We start from the raw sequence: 16,711 nt of genomic DNA, 5'->3' as shown, positions 1-16,711 counted from the left end.
TACATTTTATAGAAATTGGTTCTCTCCTTCCACCACGTGGATCCCAGGGATTAAATTATAGTTGTTACCTTGGCAGGAGGTGCCTTTACACACTGAGACATGTTGCCAAGCCTAGCTGTGTGTTCCCTTTTGATCCTAGGGTCGGGGCTGGATGGTATGCCTACACAGAGACACAGACCCACTCACGAGCATCTACATAAGACAGAACTTTATTGATGTAAGGCTTCTTGGTGAGGAGTGTGTGGACCCCAAGGCAGGGCTTGTAGCACCATGATGGGGGTAGCCTGGATGTTGGGCTCCCCCTGGGGCAGGCAGGGCAGAGGTTGGGGTAGATCTTGCCCCTGGTTAGTCTGGGGGAGGGTCACAGGGAGGTGGTATTAATCCCACTCCCCCAGAGCAGATATAAATCCCCCCAGCTCAGAGTGGAGGGATACAACAGTGCTGGGGGCAGGGCACCAACACACCCCTCCCCACCCCCACTCTTCACAGTACATATTCCGATCAAAGGTGGGGGGAGTGCTGGGGACTTAAAGCTGTGTGCGGCATGGACAAGAAGAGGGTCCCTGGGGTAGCCAGCTCTTCTCCATCCCCTAGCCAGGATTCCTATAGGGGTTACCCAATAAATAACTTTCAACTACATCTCACCCTTCAATCCCAGCCTCCCTCCCTCCCGCAGGCCCTCTCCAGTGAAGTTCCCTTGTCTGTGCTCCAGGGTGGCTCTGGGTGCTGCACACCCCCTAGCGGCCTTGGCAGGTTTTGCAGCACATCTGGCGGAAGTAGGCTCGGCTACAGAACTGAAATTTGAGCACCAGGGGGCAGTAGGCCACCTTGTTCACGTCCTTGCATTCTGCAGCGGTGGAGGGGAAGGGCAGGAGGGAAGGGAGAGAGATCAGTCCGCGATTTCCCCGGCGGTGGTGAGCTCTAGGCGGCTTCCTCCCCAGTTTCCTCCCCAGTCACAGAGGGGTCATCATGCTTGTATCACCAGTCTGATTTTGAGAATCTATGTATTTCCTATGTATTTATTGTTATCCTGTGTATGGTGTGTCTGAACAGGCATGCATGTCACAGCACACACATGAAGGTCAGGGGACGACTCTGGATTTGGTCCTCTCCTTCCACTGTTATGTGGGTTCTGGGGGGATTGCACCACCTTTACTCCACTGAGTCATTGCGCTGGCCCCTTTGTCTCCTGCTTATAGTTTTGAGGACTTTCTTTTGTGGTTGTTGTTTGTTTGTTTGTTTTTGAGACAGGGTTTCTCTGTGAATCTTTGGAGCCTGTCCTGGAACTAGCTCATGGAGACCAGGTTGGCCTCGAACTCACAGAGATCTGCCCGCCTCTGCCTCCTGAGTGCTGGGATTAAAGGTGTGCACCACCACTGCCTGGCTGTTTTGAGGATTTTCAATACAGCATCTGGAGCTGCCCAAGACATACCCTCAGTGAGAAAAACATTTCTTATTCTAGGATTCCCCTTTTTTCCTCTGCTGGAAATTGAAAGTAGGGCTTTAAGTATGTTAGGCAGGCACTTGGAGTTATATTTCCTAGCCCTCCTTTGACGTTTTATTTTGACAGTGTTTGCATAAATTGCTCAGATGGGGCTTGCTCTGTAGTATAGGAAGATCTTGAACATGCAGTCCTCCTGCCCTGGCCACCCTGATAACTTAAGATGACAGACCTGTTGTGCTTTTGATGCCAAGAGAATTTGTTTCCTTTGGCTTTTCAATAAACCTTCGAGTTCAGCTCAAAGAATTTGTAATTTAAAGGCTGGGTAACAGCTTAGTGAGAGAGCACTCACTGAGCACCGTGAAGACGGTGATGTTTAACAGCCTCTGTGGGGGCCATGGACAAATTCCCACGTAGCCTCCACGCAGCACTTCTTTCCAAATGAATGGATCGTTTGCAGTCTTCACAGACGGGGAAGACACAGTGTTGGAAGGTGAACCATTGTTGTCATCTAAATTTCTCTAATTCCCTCTATCAAAAATAAATTTGCACACAAAAAATTTTATAGCTGGGTGCAATGGCTCACATGCCTGTAGTCCTAGGTATGAGGGAGGCTTGCTTGAGCATGGAGTTGAGGTAACAAGGCCTGACCAGTTGTGTGTGGTGGTGCATGCTTGTCGTCTCTGCAGGTGGGACCAGAAGTTCCAGGTCATCCTTGGCTATTGTGGTGGGAGGTCCTTCTGTCTCTGTGCTGCTTCTCTTGGCTAATGAATAAAGAACCTGCTTTGGCCTGTTGATAGGGCAGAACTTAGGTAGGCGGGGAGGATGGTTCGAACTAATTGTTGGGAGGAAGAAGGCAGAGTCAGAGAGATGCCATGGAGCCGCCAGAGTCAGACATGCCAAATCTTTGCCGGTAAGCCACCACTGTGTGGCGATACACAGATTAATAAAAATGGGTTAATATAAGAGTTAGCCAATAATAAGCTAGAGCTAATGGGCCAGGCAGTGATTTAAATAATATGGTTTCGTGTGATTATTTTGGTTCTGGGCGGCTGGGATGAAGAAGCAGCTCCCTGCAACAAGACTGGGGTCTATGAGATCTTGTCTCAAAGTGATAAAACAAATCAAAATAGCTGGGCAGTGGTGGCATACCCCTTTAATCCCAGCACTTGGGAGGCAGAGGTAGGTGGATATCTGCAAACTCAGGCAGAGGCCAGTTTGGCCTAAAGAGTGAGTTCCAGGACAGATATGGCTACACAGAGAAACCCTGTCCTGAAAAACCAAAACCAAACAACAACACCCCCCGCAAAAAAAACAGATAAAAAATAAAGAAAAGAAAAATAATTACATAGATTAAAAAAATGGAGACGCCCGTATAAACCGTGAGTGGGTAGGGACCACCATTGTCGGCATCTCACGTGTTACAGCAGTGCCTGAGCTGGGCTTGGGATGAAGTAGTAGCACCCTCGAAGCCTTGGCTACCACCCCTGGCACTGCAAAAACTGGGTGTGGTGGTGAAGTCCTGTAACCCAGGCACTTGGAAGGCAGAGGCTGAAGGATCAGGAGTTCAAAGTCACCCTTGGTCATATGAGATCTGAGTTTGAACCCGAGACTCATAGGACAGGACAGAGTCAACTGCCTGCCAGTTGCCCTGTGACCTTCCCAGGAGCCCCAAAGCAGATGAATCCCCATCTCACCCTTCCCCCGTGGTCCACATACCTTCTGGGCCATCCCCAGGGGGCACCACGCTGGCACACTTGGCCTCACACTGCTGCATGGTGGATGGCCGCAGGGCCTCAGTGCACTCTCGGGACGGCTGGCCCGTATGGCTGGTGCACCGCACCGTGCGGTGCTGCTGGCCGAGGCCACACTGTGAGGAACACTAAAGAGAGGAGCCACCGAGTCATCTCTCTAAGACCACTGTCCTCACCCTTATCCCGCAGGGCCGTGCCCACCTACCTCACCCCACTCGCTGGCCACCCAACGGGCAGGAGGGCAGCGGCGCAGGTTGCATCGCATAGTGGTTGGTGGCTTGGCGGAGGGAGGGCAGTGCCCAGGGGGCAGAGTGGACCGCTGATCTGCACTCTTACAAAGGACCACTCGGTGGCGGAGACCAGGCCCACAGCTCGGGGTGCACTGCAGTTAGAAAGGGTGGGTACTGGCCAGTGGGACACAAGGAATGGACAGGTAACTGGTGGTCCCTATGCTGTCCTCCAGCCCAGTCTCTGATACTGTGTTACCTGCTAGCTTCACCACCTGTCCCAGGCTGGGACCACCTTTCATAGGCAATGGGCCAGACCAACCCAAGTCCAGAAGCCTGGGAACCCACAATGACCTCTGTTGATCACGATAACAGTGGGGCTTGGGGCAAGGTTGCTTCGGCAGCTTTTCCACACAAACAGCCCAGTTCCTGTGTGCCTTCTGTACTGAGAGTGGGTTGGGTGGGGAGAAAGGTGGAAGCTGACCTCAGACCATTCCAGGGCTGCCCACTCGGGAGGGCACATTGGGCCCTGGCAGGCCTCCAGCACGGGTGGGCGTGGCTGTGGACAGGCACTGTCATCTAAGGCTTTCTCCTCTGCGGCGGACACTCGGCGCTGGCACACCACCGAGCGGCTTCGCACCCCAGCGTCACAGCTGCGGCTGCACCGTGACCAGTTTCCTACAACCCAACTGTGAGGGTGGAGCAATGGGTCTGAATGCTGCACAGGGCAGGGCAGCTCCCCTCAGAGATCACCATTACCCTATATCCAGACTTCAGATAGGAGGGAGGGCTCTAAGGAGAACCCATTTCTTGTGCTACAAGACAGCTCAGGTGCAGAATGGCTCAGTACATCAGTTGTTTTTTTGGTGTATGTATGTTTGTACATGTGTGTGCATGCGCATGTGTGCACTTGGAGCGCTAAAGGTGACCTTGAGCGTCATCCTATGCCACCCCCACCTTGCCTTTTTTTAAAGATAGCGGGTCTCAATGAACGGAGCTCACTGACTGGTTAGCCTGGCTGACATTCCAGTTCCAGGGATCCTCTGTCTCCACCCTCTCCTCCTAAGCTAGGGTTAGTTACCTGCCACTGTGCCCATGTTTTTGCTTGGGTGTCCACTTGTGACACACCGACTGGACATTTTCCCAGTCCCCGTGTGTGCGTGTGTGTGTTATTTAAAATTTAAAGGACTTGTTTTTCTTTATATGTGTGTCTGTGTGCACACATGTGTATGTAGGTGCCAGTGGAGGGGGCAGAAGAGGGTGTTGAATCCCTTGGAGCTGGAGTAACAGGCATCTGTGATCTATCTAATGTAGACACTAGGGTCAGACCTCCTCATAATCAAGAAGCAAGTGCTCTTTACTGAATCACCTCCTCATTGGATTGAGACAAGATCATTATGTAGCTCAGGGTGGCCTCCACTTCACTAGGTAATCCTGGTTGGCCCTGACCTCTTAACCCTTCTGTCTAAGCCTCCCAAGAGCTGGGATTGCAAGCATGAACTACCACATTCAGCCGACAATCTGCCTCTGACCCTCACTCAGGTGAGCACTTGACCCTGTGACCCCGTGAATCCCCTAACGCCAGCACTCAACCCTATCGTCACCCACTCTCTCTCCCCTCTCCTGTGAGGACAATCCCTGACTGCAGAGAACACTCCCACCTTGTCCCACGGCGCCGCGCACGCACTTACTCTGGTGGGCACGGTTCTGTGTTGCAGGCACGCTGCCGCTTAGGCAATTTGCTGTGGGCGCTGCAGTAGTGCGGGGCCACCGCTGAGCTGTCCAGCTGATTTCGGCACTCCACCACTTGAACCTGGCTGCCTGGGGGAAGGGAGGAGCTCTCTCAGTCCTGGCCAGACCAGAGGTGCTCAGAGTGGCTGCCGTGCTGGTCCCGGGCCCACACTCTGGCCTCACCGCCTGCGCACTGGGCTGAGCACTTGGTCCAGGGGGCGTAGTGCCAGGAGTAGGGAGGCAGCGCATCCCGGGCAATGGGCGCGTTGAAGCGGTAGTGGAGGGCAGGCAGCTCTGCCTGGGCCAGCACCTGCGGGTACAGGGAACAGCCATGGCCGTGTCATGGACTTCCCATCCCCACAGGACACTCAGGTACTCCCGGACTTTGCCCCCAGCTTCATTGTTACCATGACGATGAGAGATGCATTAATGGGTCCCAGGGCTTCTAGGCTCTGGGCCTGATCTGGACCCTGACGTAGATGAAAGGTGGTCCCAGCCAAGGGAAGGCGGTGAGGTTGGGGGGTCCCAGGTAGCCCCTCCAGTAGCAGAGATTCCTGGTCCCCTTTTAGGGCTGAGGTAGAACACATGGGTCAGAAGTGAAGTCACTCTGCCTGCCCTCCAACTCCCATGGAATCATAATTCTCATCCCATCTTACTTACCCAGGTGGCTAAGGGACAGGTTCAGATATTGGATGAAAATGTGGACGGAGCCTTTGGGAATCCAGACGACGTCCTCATACCCTGGGTGGTGGAGTTCCGCTGTCATCCCCTCAGCCTGCCTCCACACACCCCTGCGTCCCTCCCCCTCATCGCTCACACTTAGGGATGCAGCTAGCCACCTCATGCTATATGCTTAGAGCTTATATCATGGCAAATTCATCTGGACCTTATGAAGTATGGAACCATCATGTTCTCCTCCCCTGACCCGTGTGTGTGTGTGTGTGTGTGTGTGTGTGTGTTGGGGGGGAGATGCACGAGTACCATGTGCGTGTAGACTGGAGGAAAATTTTAAGGAGTCTGCTTCTCCTTCCACATGTGGGTCCTGGGGATCAAATTTAAGTTCCCTTGCTTGCATGTTACTGACCAAACCATCTGCCCCTCTCATTGTGTTCATTTACAGATTATAAAACTGGGGCTCAGGGAAGCTGTGCAGTTCACCGGGGGTTTACAGGCAAGAAATGGTTGGCTGGGATTTGAGCTCAAATTTGTCTGCCTTAGAATGGGTCAATCTAATTCCCCATGCCCCATTGAGCAGCGAGGTTGAACTGAGGCAGAAAGAAAAGGGTATCATGGAAGCTGCAATCTATACAGGTGAATGAGATTTGAGCACCATAAAGCACCACCACTGACTGCCCATCTGTGACCACTACATCTTTGCTCACCCATTCTCCCAAGATTCTTAGCGTCTATGCCTGGACCCCCACTTTGTCCCGTGTGCTGGATCCTGCAATCACCTTCCCCTTGGGTTGTGTTTCTGTTCCCTAGTCTAGTCCTTGTCTTTTTTGTTTGTTTTGTTTTGTTTTGTTTTGTGAGACAGTTTCTCTGTGTAACAGCCCTGGCTATTCTGGAACTTACTCTGTAGACCAGGCTGGCCTGCCCCTGCCTCCCTAGTGATGGGATTAAAGATCAACTCAATATCTTACCACTAGAGCATTGGTGCTGTGGACGCCCCAGGGGTTGGGATCAGGGTTCTTAGGCCTAAGAACCCCTCAGACTTCCCTCTTTTTCCTCATTCTCTTATCATTTCAACATCCTATGAGATCTTCTTTCTGTCTCCCAACACAGTGCCCTTTTTGTTTCTCTTGACAGCTTATTGCCTCTCCCAGGTCACCTGGATGCCTACATTGACTCTTCTTGCTATTCCCTACCGCACGTCTCAGAACCATGAATGGCAGACATCTTGCCATCTGACTTCTAATCTAACTCCTTTCTATCTTTTTTTCTGTATTCTATGTGTATGTGTTCCTGGGTTTTCGGGTGTGTGTGTGTTTGTGTGTGTGTGTGTCAGTAGGTAGATCAGGACAACACACATTGGCAGCTGGGTTTTCTCTTCCACCTTAGGTTCTAGAAATTGTTAGGCTTATGTAGTCAGTGCTTTTAACCATTGAGTTATCTGGTCCATGCCCAGATCTTTTTTTTTTTTTTTTTATGTGGGTTCAATGAATCAAACTTAGGGTTTTGCGTTTGCACAACAAACACAATACTGACTGAGCATCTCCCTAGCCCAGGTGTTTTAGTCTTTTGTTGTTGTTGTTTTATTGTTTCCTGGCTGTCCTGGAACTCACTCTGTAGCCCAGGCTGACCTAGAACTCACAGAGATCTGCCTGCCTCTGCCTCCCGAGTGCTGGGATTAAAGGTGTGCGCCATCACTGCCTGGCCAGATGCTCTATTCTTAGACCAACCAACCAATGAACCAACCAACCAACTAACCAACCAACCAACCAAACAAACAAACAAACAAACCACCTCTAATCTAACCGTGCCTAGAGAATGACACACACACATTCTGCAACTTGTTGTCCCTGACAATCATATATCACCTGGTCACAATCCCTTTGTAACACTTTCAGAACCGTCATCCTTCTACAACCCTCTCATCATCTCATCTCTACTCCCTGGGCATTCTCTTTCTCAGCCCTGACAGTAAGACCTCCCATGACTCACATGATGGGAAATGACTCCTTGTAACCATCCTGAAGCCCCCAGGATGGTGGAGGGAGAGATCTGGATCCTCAGTCCCAATTCATATGAATTTCTATAAGTTAGATCCCAAGCCAGTAGCTGAGACCTTTCCTATGACTGCGATGGGCTGACACGGACTGTGAACGTTACAGGATCTAGAATGGCTTGTGTCTCTGGGCGTGTTTGGGTGGATATTTTAGACTGGGTTAACTGAGGTGGGAAGGTCCACCCTAACAGGCAGCACTGGTCCAGAGCTAGAGGACCAGACTGCGTACAAAGGAAGAAGAGAACTAAGCACCCATGATGGACTGTGTCTCTGAAAACTGCAAGCCATATGAAATCTTCCTTATTTCTACTGAGATATTTTGTCTCAGCAACAAGAAAATTAGGGACAATTTTGTGCTCCCAGGACTTTGGGATTCCCAAAACCCTACTATACTTCAGATTCTACAGGATCCCCATAGTCTAAGGAGTTACTGGTCTTAGCTTCTATAATGAGGCTAACACAGATCACAGCCATGGGAAGGAAGTAGATTCTTACCACTTCCTGGCAAAGCTGGGCTGAAGACCCCCTCGATGGTCTCACAGGCACTGCCATCACCCCCACACACTCGGCATTTGTCCTCTCTGAGATCAGAACCCAGGACCCGGTCACAGCCCACATGCTGTACAGGAAGACAGTGGTGGGTTGATGGCATCATGGAGACCTCTCCCTTCCCTAAGCTTCTCCCCAACCTGTCTTTCCTCCTCCCTGGAGTCTCCTGTACCTTGCACTCGCCGCTGACACAGATGTCCACGGTGTCAGGGCGGCAGGGTGTGCCATCCACCACAGCTGCTGCTCTCTCCGTGTAAAAGTTGAAGCCTTCTGCTAGGCAAGTCAGTGAACAGGCCTTCACGCCCCCTGGGGGGCACGGCCCCATCAGACCTGGAGCCAGGTCACCCTGGAACTCCCTGCCTGAGGGGGGTAAGGACAAGAGCAACAGACCCCAGACTTGACACCATGGGCAGAGGAAATAGGGATTTCCCCTACATATAAAGTACCATTGAGTTGTATCAAGGACTGAGTTATATCATTCTTTTCTTGGGCAGAAGATGAGACGCTGTGGATCTATAAGCCAACCGCTGCCATCCTCAGGGGTTCCAGGGCCTCTGGGAAGCTCACTCACCTCCACGATATGTCTTCCACGTGTAGAACTTCCCACGGAAAGGAACACTGTCAAATTCAGAGCACTGCATCTCTCGGAAGTCCTGAGAGCCAGGGGGGCAGTCCTGGGCAGGTGTGAGAAGAAGTCAGGGTAAGGAAGTGTTGCTCAGAGTGGCAGGAGTCCAGGTGAGGGCGGATGACCTATGGTAGCCATGAAGGTGTGTATGAGATGGTGTGTGTGTGTGTGTGTTCACGTCTGGGCGCTGCACATCTGAATTTTGGCCCTCATCTTTGCACTCCAGCACTTTACTAAGTAAACCATCTTCCCAGCTCCTATGTATTTATTTTTGAGACAGGCTCTTGCTGTAGATAAGCTGAGTTGGCCTCAAACTCGAAATCCTCCTGCCTCAGCCAGGTGCTAGACTCATAGGCACGCACCACTGTACCTGGCTTATGAGATGGGACCTGAGTGATTCACTAAGTTACGGCTGAGCTGGGGGTAGATGCCTGGGTTCTGAGTTTAAACTTTTCTTGAGACAGGTGGAGCTGGTTTGCAGTAAAGTATTAAATTATTGTGAACGTGAGTGGTGTGTAGATGTCCTCTCTGGTAATCGCTATGCAGGGGGCCACAGAGGCCACTGCTCCTTCCCAAAGTCTCCCTGATGTCTGAGCATCCCTTCTGATTCGGTGGCCTGCACACCTAAACATCTCCACGAGTAGGCAATAGAGCCATCTTTAGCCAGAGGGAACCCTAACATTTAAGGAGGAACCAGTGGGACGCTCCAGAGGGCAACTGTGATGAGGGGAAACACTCAATGGGCTTCGGAGGATGCTGGCTTGGTGACAAAGCTTACTCAGGCTTTGACGGGTGACAATGAGTAGTAGGGTCTTGGTTCTGGGGGAACTGAGCTGTGAAGGGGAAGACACTAAACTGTATTTGGAGAAGGGTCGGGGAGGGAGGGAGCTCACAGGGGAGGTGCTAGGCTGGAGGGAGGGGGATAGCATGCGGGGTGGTGGGAAGGAAGGGTGGCTGGGGCAGGACAATGGAGAACTCACATCGGTGTTGCAGGATCGGTGCCTCCGTCTCTCGCCCAGACAGTACTTGCCCCCAATGGTCGGCCTGGAAGGAGCAGGGGACAGTGGAGAGAGATGAGGCTGTGGGTGATGGGTGCTGTGGGTGGCCTCGCTCTTGGGAGAGGGTCCCTAGGGCTGACCTGGGGCTGTCGCAATGCCGACTGGAGGATGACACACCGCCACCACATGACCTGCTGCAGTCGCCCCATGGAGTCCATGGGCCCCAGGCCCCATCCACACCCTCTGGTCGAGACCCAAAGGGGACACACACACGTTTGTAGCACCACTGGGTGAAAAGGGGTGGGGGAGGGAAAAGGGGTGAGTGTGACTTTGCAAAGCTCTGGGTTCAATGCCTCTTCTCGGTCTATCATCCCCCAAATTACAGGCACAGTCCTCTCTGGAATTGGGGGTGTGTGACATGAGGAAGGGCTGGATCTGAAGGCAGGGTGTCTGACACACTGGATCACAGCTTGAATCCAGAGGCATGTTAATAGACACAGCTTAGGTAGAAGCAGTACCAGGGCCTACTAAACAAATGTGAGGGGCATGGCTTAAGATGCCAGGGACTGTGGCCTCAAGCTGGGCAGGCAGGACCCAGGGGAAAACTCTTAGGCAGTGCTCACCCCTTTGTCGATGGTATGTGTTTGGCACAGTGTTCCCTCAGCAGCTGGGATGCTATTGGTGATGCACCGATTGCTCTTGCTCAGGCACCACAGCTCACTGCAGACCTCCTGCAGAAGGGAGGAGACCTCTCAGGCCCATCGTCCCCCACAGGCACGCCTTGGGTGACCCAGTATCCTCCTGGGTCTTAATGATCCCCCCTTAGGATCATGGCCTGACACTTCTCTTCTGTCAGTATGAATGGAACACTTACACTTACTATAAAGACTTCTTTGGGCATTGTGACCCCTATTTCAGTGTAAGAAAACCAAGAAGTAGAAAGACAAGGTCCCTCTAGGCCCTGAAGATGGCTCATCAGATAAAAGCATTTCCTGCCAAGTCTTTTTTTAACACCTGAGTTCAATTCCCAGGATCTACATGGTAGAAGGAACAGTTCCTAAAGGTGTCCTCTGACCACACACATGCAATGGAATAAACACACCCAAAAGAAATAAATGTAATTTTACAGAAAAGAAAACATGGCTTCTAGCTAGATGTAACAGCACTTCTGTGGGACAGCCTAGTCTAACTCAGATCTTTGAAGTAGGTGCCGTATCTTTTACTGATTCAGGTCCTTCCAAAATCTGGGAGCTACTATGGAAGACAAGAAGGATTTTCACTTCCTCTACTGGACCAATGAAACAACTCAGGAGAGAACAATTTGAAAAGTCAGGGCTAGATCAAGGCAAGAGTTTCAGCTGTCATTTTCTCCCCAGTGATGAGTGAGTGTGTGTGTCAGGCCCAGGCTGAGACATTTGTCACACAAAACCAAAGCAACCCCAGAAAACTGTTCTAACCCTTCAGGTCAGTGGTTCTCAACCTGTGGGTCACGACCCCAGGGGAGGGTGTTGAATGACTCTTTCACAAGGGATCCTGCAATCAGATATTTACATTATGATTCAGAACAGTAGCAAAATTAGTTATGAAGCAGCAATGAAAATAATTTTATGATTGGGGGTCAGTCACCACAACATGAAGAACTGTATTAAAGGGTTGTTTGCAGGTGTAGGAAGGCTGAGAACCCACCACCAGATTCAGATATGGCCACATCTCACGTCCCCTCAGAATCTCGCCATCCAAGGGTTCATCAGTAATCTCCTTTGAGCAGATCCCTTCCAAGCCAATTCCTGAGTTCCAGGCCAATGAGAAACTTGGATTTGAACTAAGCAATGGCTGTAAGAGGCCTTCTAGGGTCAGCTCCCCTCAACCCTAAACACCCCTTCAACAACATCCCCTCCAGAGAATCCCTGACTTCTGCCACTCACAGGGATATGCCAGCTTTTCCGGCTTCACCTGCCTTGTATTATGGCCACTCATAAAATTATCAAGCCAAGCTGGGCAGTGGTGGTGCACACCTTTAATCCCAGCACTTGGGAGACAGAGCTGTGAGTTTGAGGCCAACCTGGTCTACAGAATGTCCAGGGTGACAGCCAAGGCTACACAGAGAAACCCTGTCTCGAAAACAAACAAACAAACAAACCAAGCCATTCCAGTTTCAACTCCACTTCTGAGACTCCTTAAAGGATACTTATTCCAGTGTTGTTTTTGGCCTCCACTCCACAAGGAGGCACTGTTGTATATGTAAAATCTCGTATGTCACTCCAGATTTCAACTTTGCACTGACTTGCATCTCACCACCTTCTCTGGGCCTGTTTTAGCATTTATAAGATGTCCAGTCTACCGGCTGCTTCTGACAATATCAGTGAGATCATTTACATAAATGTCCTCTGATTGGATTAACAATGGACACAGATAACCCGTGACCAGGAGCTAAATTCTTCACATATATCAACCTAATATTCTTATTGAGAAAGGATCTTCTGTAGCCCAGGCTGGCCTTCATCTGATGTGTAGCCAAGGATGACCTTGAACTCCCGACTTTTCACCTCACAAATGCTAGGATAGACAGAAGCCAGGCTTCATACATGCTAGGCAAGCTTGCTACCAACTCAACCCCAGCTCCTTTCAACCAATTTCCATGCAGTAAATGATTTTCTGTTATGCCAGAAAGATATTTCCCCCAAACATAAAAGGTTCAAGGTGTGGGGACTGCATGTGGTGGACATACAGATACATAGTCAGTATTTGCCACAGAAGCATCAGGACCTGAGTCTGACTCCCCAGAACCTAGCGCATAAGCCCAGTGAGGGAGCTGGAGATGGCTTAGCAGTGAAGAACTCTCGTTACTCTTGCAGAGGACCTGGGCTTAGGTCCCAGCACCCACACAGTGTCTCCAATGTTGTCTTCTGACCTCTGCAGAGACCAGGTGCAAACATACAGGAAGAACAAAGACAGGTGGATGTGGGTGGATCCCTGGGGCTTGGTGGCCTGCCTGAAAGGTAAGTTCCAGGCCAACGAAAGACCTTACTTCAAAAAGCAAATAAATAAATGGTTCAGTTTTAACATATTGCCGGTCCCAGCTCCAACCTGCTATTCTGACAGTTCCTCTGCACAATGTCCTTTTTAAATATACAGTCAAAGAGTGACCTGGGGGTGGAGGGTCGGATGCTTGGGGCAGAGATGCTGATTTTAAGGATCAGAGTCGGGATCCCAGCTCACAAACACCAGCAACTCTAGCTCCAAGGGACCTAGTACCCTCCTCTGGCCCCAGTCACCTGTGCACGCTCACACATGCACGCAGACACATAATACAAGTAAATCTAAAAGAGAAAGATATTGGGAGAGAGAGACAGACAGATATCTATGCTGGTGCAATGTCTCAGTGGGTAAAAGCACCCTGACAACCTGAGTTTGATTCTGGAGTCTATGGTAGATCTGACTCCCATAGGCAATCCTCTGGCTTCCACATGCATGTGTGCCTTTCACATATTACATACAAGAAAAATGTAAACACTGAAGCAAAAGGCTGACTTAAAAGGGAGTTTAAAACACACGCGCAGAGTGCAGCTGCTCATATCCTTGCAGTTGTGGTCGGACTCACGGCTGCAGAGCTGGCTCTTCATCTGGTGCTCGGGATAGTAGATTTATTGGGAGTTTAAATGATGCTTCTGCATGCTTAGCACATACCAAGTGCTTGGTAAGCATCAGCTACTATCTTGTTAAGTTCCAGGACACAAAAGACATTAGAGGTGGGTCCAGGTTTACTAAAAAGGTTCTGTGGTGACCAGGCAAATCAGTGTTGGGGGTGGGCAAGAGTAAAAAATACCTGGCAGTGCACAGTGGCACAGACCTTTGATCTCAGCAGCAAGTGGGTCTCTGTTGGGGTGAGGCCGGCCCGACCTACACAGCAAGTTCCAGGTCAACCAGGGCTATGTAGTAAGACCCTACTTCTTTTTGTTTCTTTGATGTACATTGGAATCTTGCCTACATAAATGTATGTGTAAGGGTGTTAGATTCCTGTCGCTGGAGTTACAGATAGTTTTGAGTTGCCATGTGGACGCTCCAAACCACCGAGTCAATAGCCCTTGCTTCAGTGTGCATTTCTTGGTCTTCCGGTGAGAGGAAGCGAGGAGTGGCCGGACAGACACCTGCTCTTCTGTAGTCATCATGGGACTAGCTGTGTAAACACAGGTGTCCAGTGAAGAGTGTGGAGCTGGGCTGGGTCTTTAGGGCCAAGGCTGAAAGGGGTCAGAGTGTGAATGAGGGAATGAGGATCGGAGCAGAGGAGGAGCTGACTGGCTCACCTGTCACCAGAGTGGGAAGGCAGCAGCTCTTCAGCCCTCAGGAGCTGTGGGGGAGCTGGGAGTCGGCTCCCCTGCACCCTAGTTCGTTCTTTTCTCCTGGTGTCACCGTATCACTTTCTGCCTTAATCCCTTGAGACAAGGCGTCTCCTGTCCAGACCTCCCACAGTACTAGGGATAGATACATGGCTTCACCCAGTTTTTTGCACATGGGTGCTGGCATTTGAACTCAGACACTGTGTTTATGTAGCAGGTGTTCTTTCTCACCAAGCCATCTTCCCAGTTACTCAGCTCATATTTTTGAGACAGGGTCTCACTGTATATAGCACTGGTAGGCCTGGAACTTGTTATGTTATGAAGTCAGACAAGCAAGCTGACTTCAAACTCACAGAGATCCATCAGCCTCTGCCTTCTGTATGTTGAGATTAAGGTGTGTGCCACCCCCTCCCCCCTCCCTGTCCCAGCTCCCTTATTGATGCCAAGATGAAACTTTGAGAGTCTGAACCTCAGGGAAGACACAGGAGTTGGTCAGAGTCCCTGGAAGGCTCTCTCTAGTTCATCACCTAGTAAAGTAGACAACCCCATCTCTAGGGAAACTATTTCCATCAAGAAGCCTGGATATGTTGCTCAGAACTGCTTAGAGACCTTAGAACCTGGTGTTGCTACAGTCCTCAACTAAATTTTTGTGTGGAACAGAAGGGGGCTCTCCCTAGTCCAGTCCTCAGATGAACTGTCTGGACACGTAAGTCATCCCATCCTCTGCATGTATGTGTGTGCTGGCAAGCCCAAGTGTGAGTGACCCACATGCATCTTGCGGCCAGAGGTCAACCTTGGCTATTGCTCCTTAGGAGCTGCCCGCTTCTTTGAAACAAGGTTTCCTACTGAAACTGGAATGTATCTGGGGCAGTGGGCATCAGGAGATCCGCCGGCTCTGGACTCCCCAGTGCTGGCTTTGTAAACACCACCCCCAGCTTCTATATTGTTCTGCTGATCAAACTCGGGACCTCAGGCTGGCAAAGCAAACCCTTTCCTGACTGACCTCCTCCCCCAGGCCCAGGGTCAATCTGAGTATCATACTCTCGGTCTTTTTTGGTCTGCTTGGCATCTGGATACACTCTGGGAGTAGGGGCTTCGTTTCACTCCTTTCCCTCTGCTTCCCCGGGAGGGTGTCCGGGAGAAGCTTCCCACCCTGTGGGCACCTCCCCTACCCAGGAAGGAAAGCAGGAAGGCTCTCTCTACCCCGTATTTACACTGACGCGATTTGACTCCATGCTGGAATCGGCACTGCTCATCAGCGTCGTAGGCCTGGCCAGGAGCCACTGTCGGGTACACGAAGTCCTGTCTGGGAGGCCGGTTATTCAGGCAAAGCCCCAGGCCCGAGCTGTGATAACAAGAAAACAGCTATAACGCCAAGGGACTGCAAGGCCATGACCACAGGGTTATTCCCAACTAGGTGGGGTGGAGGAGTCAGCTTCCCCAACATGACTGCGCCCCCACTGAGCAGGCGATGTGGCTCACTCCAGAAAGCTGGTGATGTAGTCTCGACTGCACGATGACCACACGAATGGATTCGTCTTCATGGTAATGTGGGCAGCCATGAGCTTTGCTGGGTCCTGACCACGGGCCCCGCAGCCATTCCCCACACCATCGTGATTCATGCCAAATCTGAGGAGAGGCGTGTCAGTTCCTCTAGGCCGTGAGGGAACCCACCCAGCTCCTGTCACCCTCCTCTACCCCGTGTGCCCTGGCCTCACGTGTGCCCGATCTCATGGGCAATGGTGAATGCCGTGGCCAGGCCGATATCTTCATTGATACTGCAGCTCCTCTCGCGCTCACACATCCCCCCCACAGGGGCCAGGCCTGGGAAACGGGAATGTGGGAGGGGTCAAGGGACTCAGGGTTGTACTGGCTAGGTTCTGTCCACCCTCCACGGTGCCCGCCACAGACGGACTCCATACCCAGAGTGCCGCAAGGTTTGTTCTTGTAGATGCAGATGTCATAGCTGTGGAAACATATGGTAGAGAGGTTTGGTGGCCCCCCAGGCTGATGCCAGAGTCATCACTTCTGGGGAGGACAGTGTGAGGGTTTGCTGCGAGGTCTTTGTGGCCCCAGATGAACTTGAACTCTCTACATGGCCAAGGATGACCCTGAGCTACTGATCACCTCACCTCTACCTCCAAGTGCTAGTATTTGAAGTGTATACTTATATAACATGGTTTTCTAGGGCACTGGAGATTAAACCCAGGGCTTCATGGATGCTATTCAAAGAGTCTATCACTTGAACTATATTCATGCCTGCCACCTATCCCAGACAAGGTCTCATGAAGTCCAGGCTGACCCGAAACTCCTGATCCTTC

At 51.1% G+C, this 16,711-nt stretch overlaps 1 protein-coding gene across 8 annotated transcripts in view; it reads right to left on the bottom strand.

Moving 5' to 3' along the window:
• Positions 1–202: 202 nt before the first annotated feature.
• Positions 203–16,711, bottom strand: part of Adamts10 (ADAM metallopeptidase with thrombospondin type 1 motif 10) — a 30,914-nt gene continuing 14,405 nt past the window's right edge. For 3 of the 8 annotated variants that reach the window (XM_041669730.1, XM_041669729.1, XM_041669733.1), the window contains 18 exons: positions 16,313–16,356; positions 16,109–16,214; positions 15,873–16,019; positions 15,594–15,735; positions 10,677–10,784; positions 10,194–10,339; positions 10,036–10,099; positions 9,002–9,104; positions 8,603–8,790; positions 8,377–8,500; positions 5,814–5,894; positions 5,561–5,724; positions 5,337–5,463; positions 5,114–5,243; positions 3,907–4,111; positions 3,401–3,577; positions 3,161–3,323; positions 203–847 (listed from right to left, as the gene is read on the bottom strand). In XM_041669730.1, coding sequence (XP_041525664.1) covers positions 738–847; positions 3,161–3,323; positions 3,401–3,577; positions 3,907–4,111; positions 5,114–5,243; positions 5,337–5,463; positions 5,561–5,724; positions 5,814–5,894; positions 8,377–8,500; positions 8,603–8,790; positions 9,002–9,104; positions 10,036–10,099; positions 10,194–10,339; positions 10,677–10,784; positions 15,594–15,735; positions 15,873–16,019; positions 16,109–16,214; positions 16,313–16,356 — 2,329 coding nt within the window. In that variant the 3' untranslated portion in view covers positions 203–737. Of the gene's footprint in view, positions 848–3,160; positions 3,324–3,400; positions 3,578–3,906; positions 4,112–5,113; positions 5,244–5,336; positions 5,464–5,560; positions 5,725–5,813; positions 5,895–8,376; positions 8,501–8,602; positions 8,791–9,001; positions 9,105–10,035; positions 10,100–10,193; positions 10,340–10,676; positions 10,785–15,593; positions 15,736–15,872; positions 16,020–16,108; positions 16,215–16,312; positions 16,357–16,711 lie in introns of those variants that run through there. The other 5 variants (XM_041669731.1, XM_041669732.1, XM_041669735.1 and 2 more) reach the window with 5 other exon arrangements.

Source organism: Microtus oregoni, unplaced genomic scaffold (assembly GCF_018167655.1).
Source record: "Microtus oregoni isolate MIOR12 unplaced genomic scaffold, Mior012 000019F_ref0000042, whole genome shotgun sequence".
In the NCBI taxonomy this organism is placed as follows: domain Eukaryota; kingdom Metazoa; phylum Chordata; class Mammalia; order Rodentia; family Cricetidae; genus Microtus; species Microtus oregoni.
This window is presented reverse-complemented; position numbering and strand designations above follow the sequence as displayed.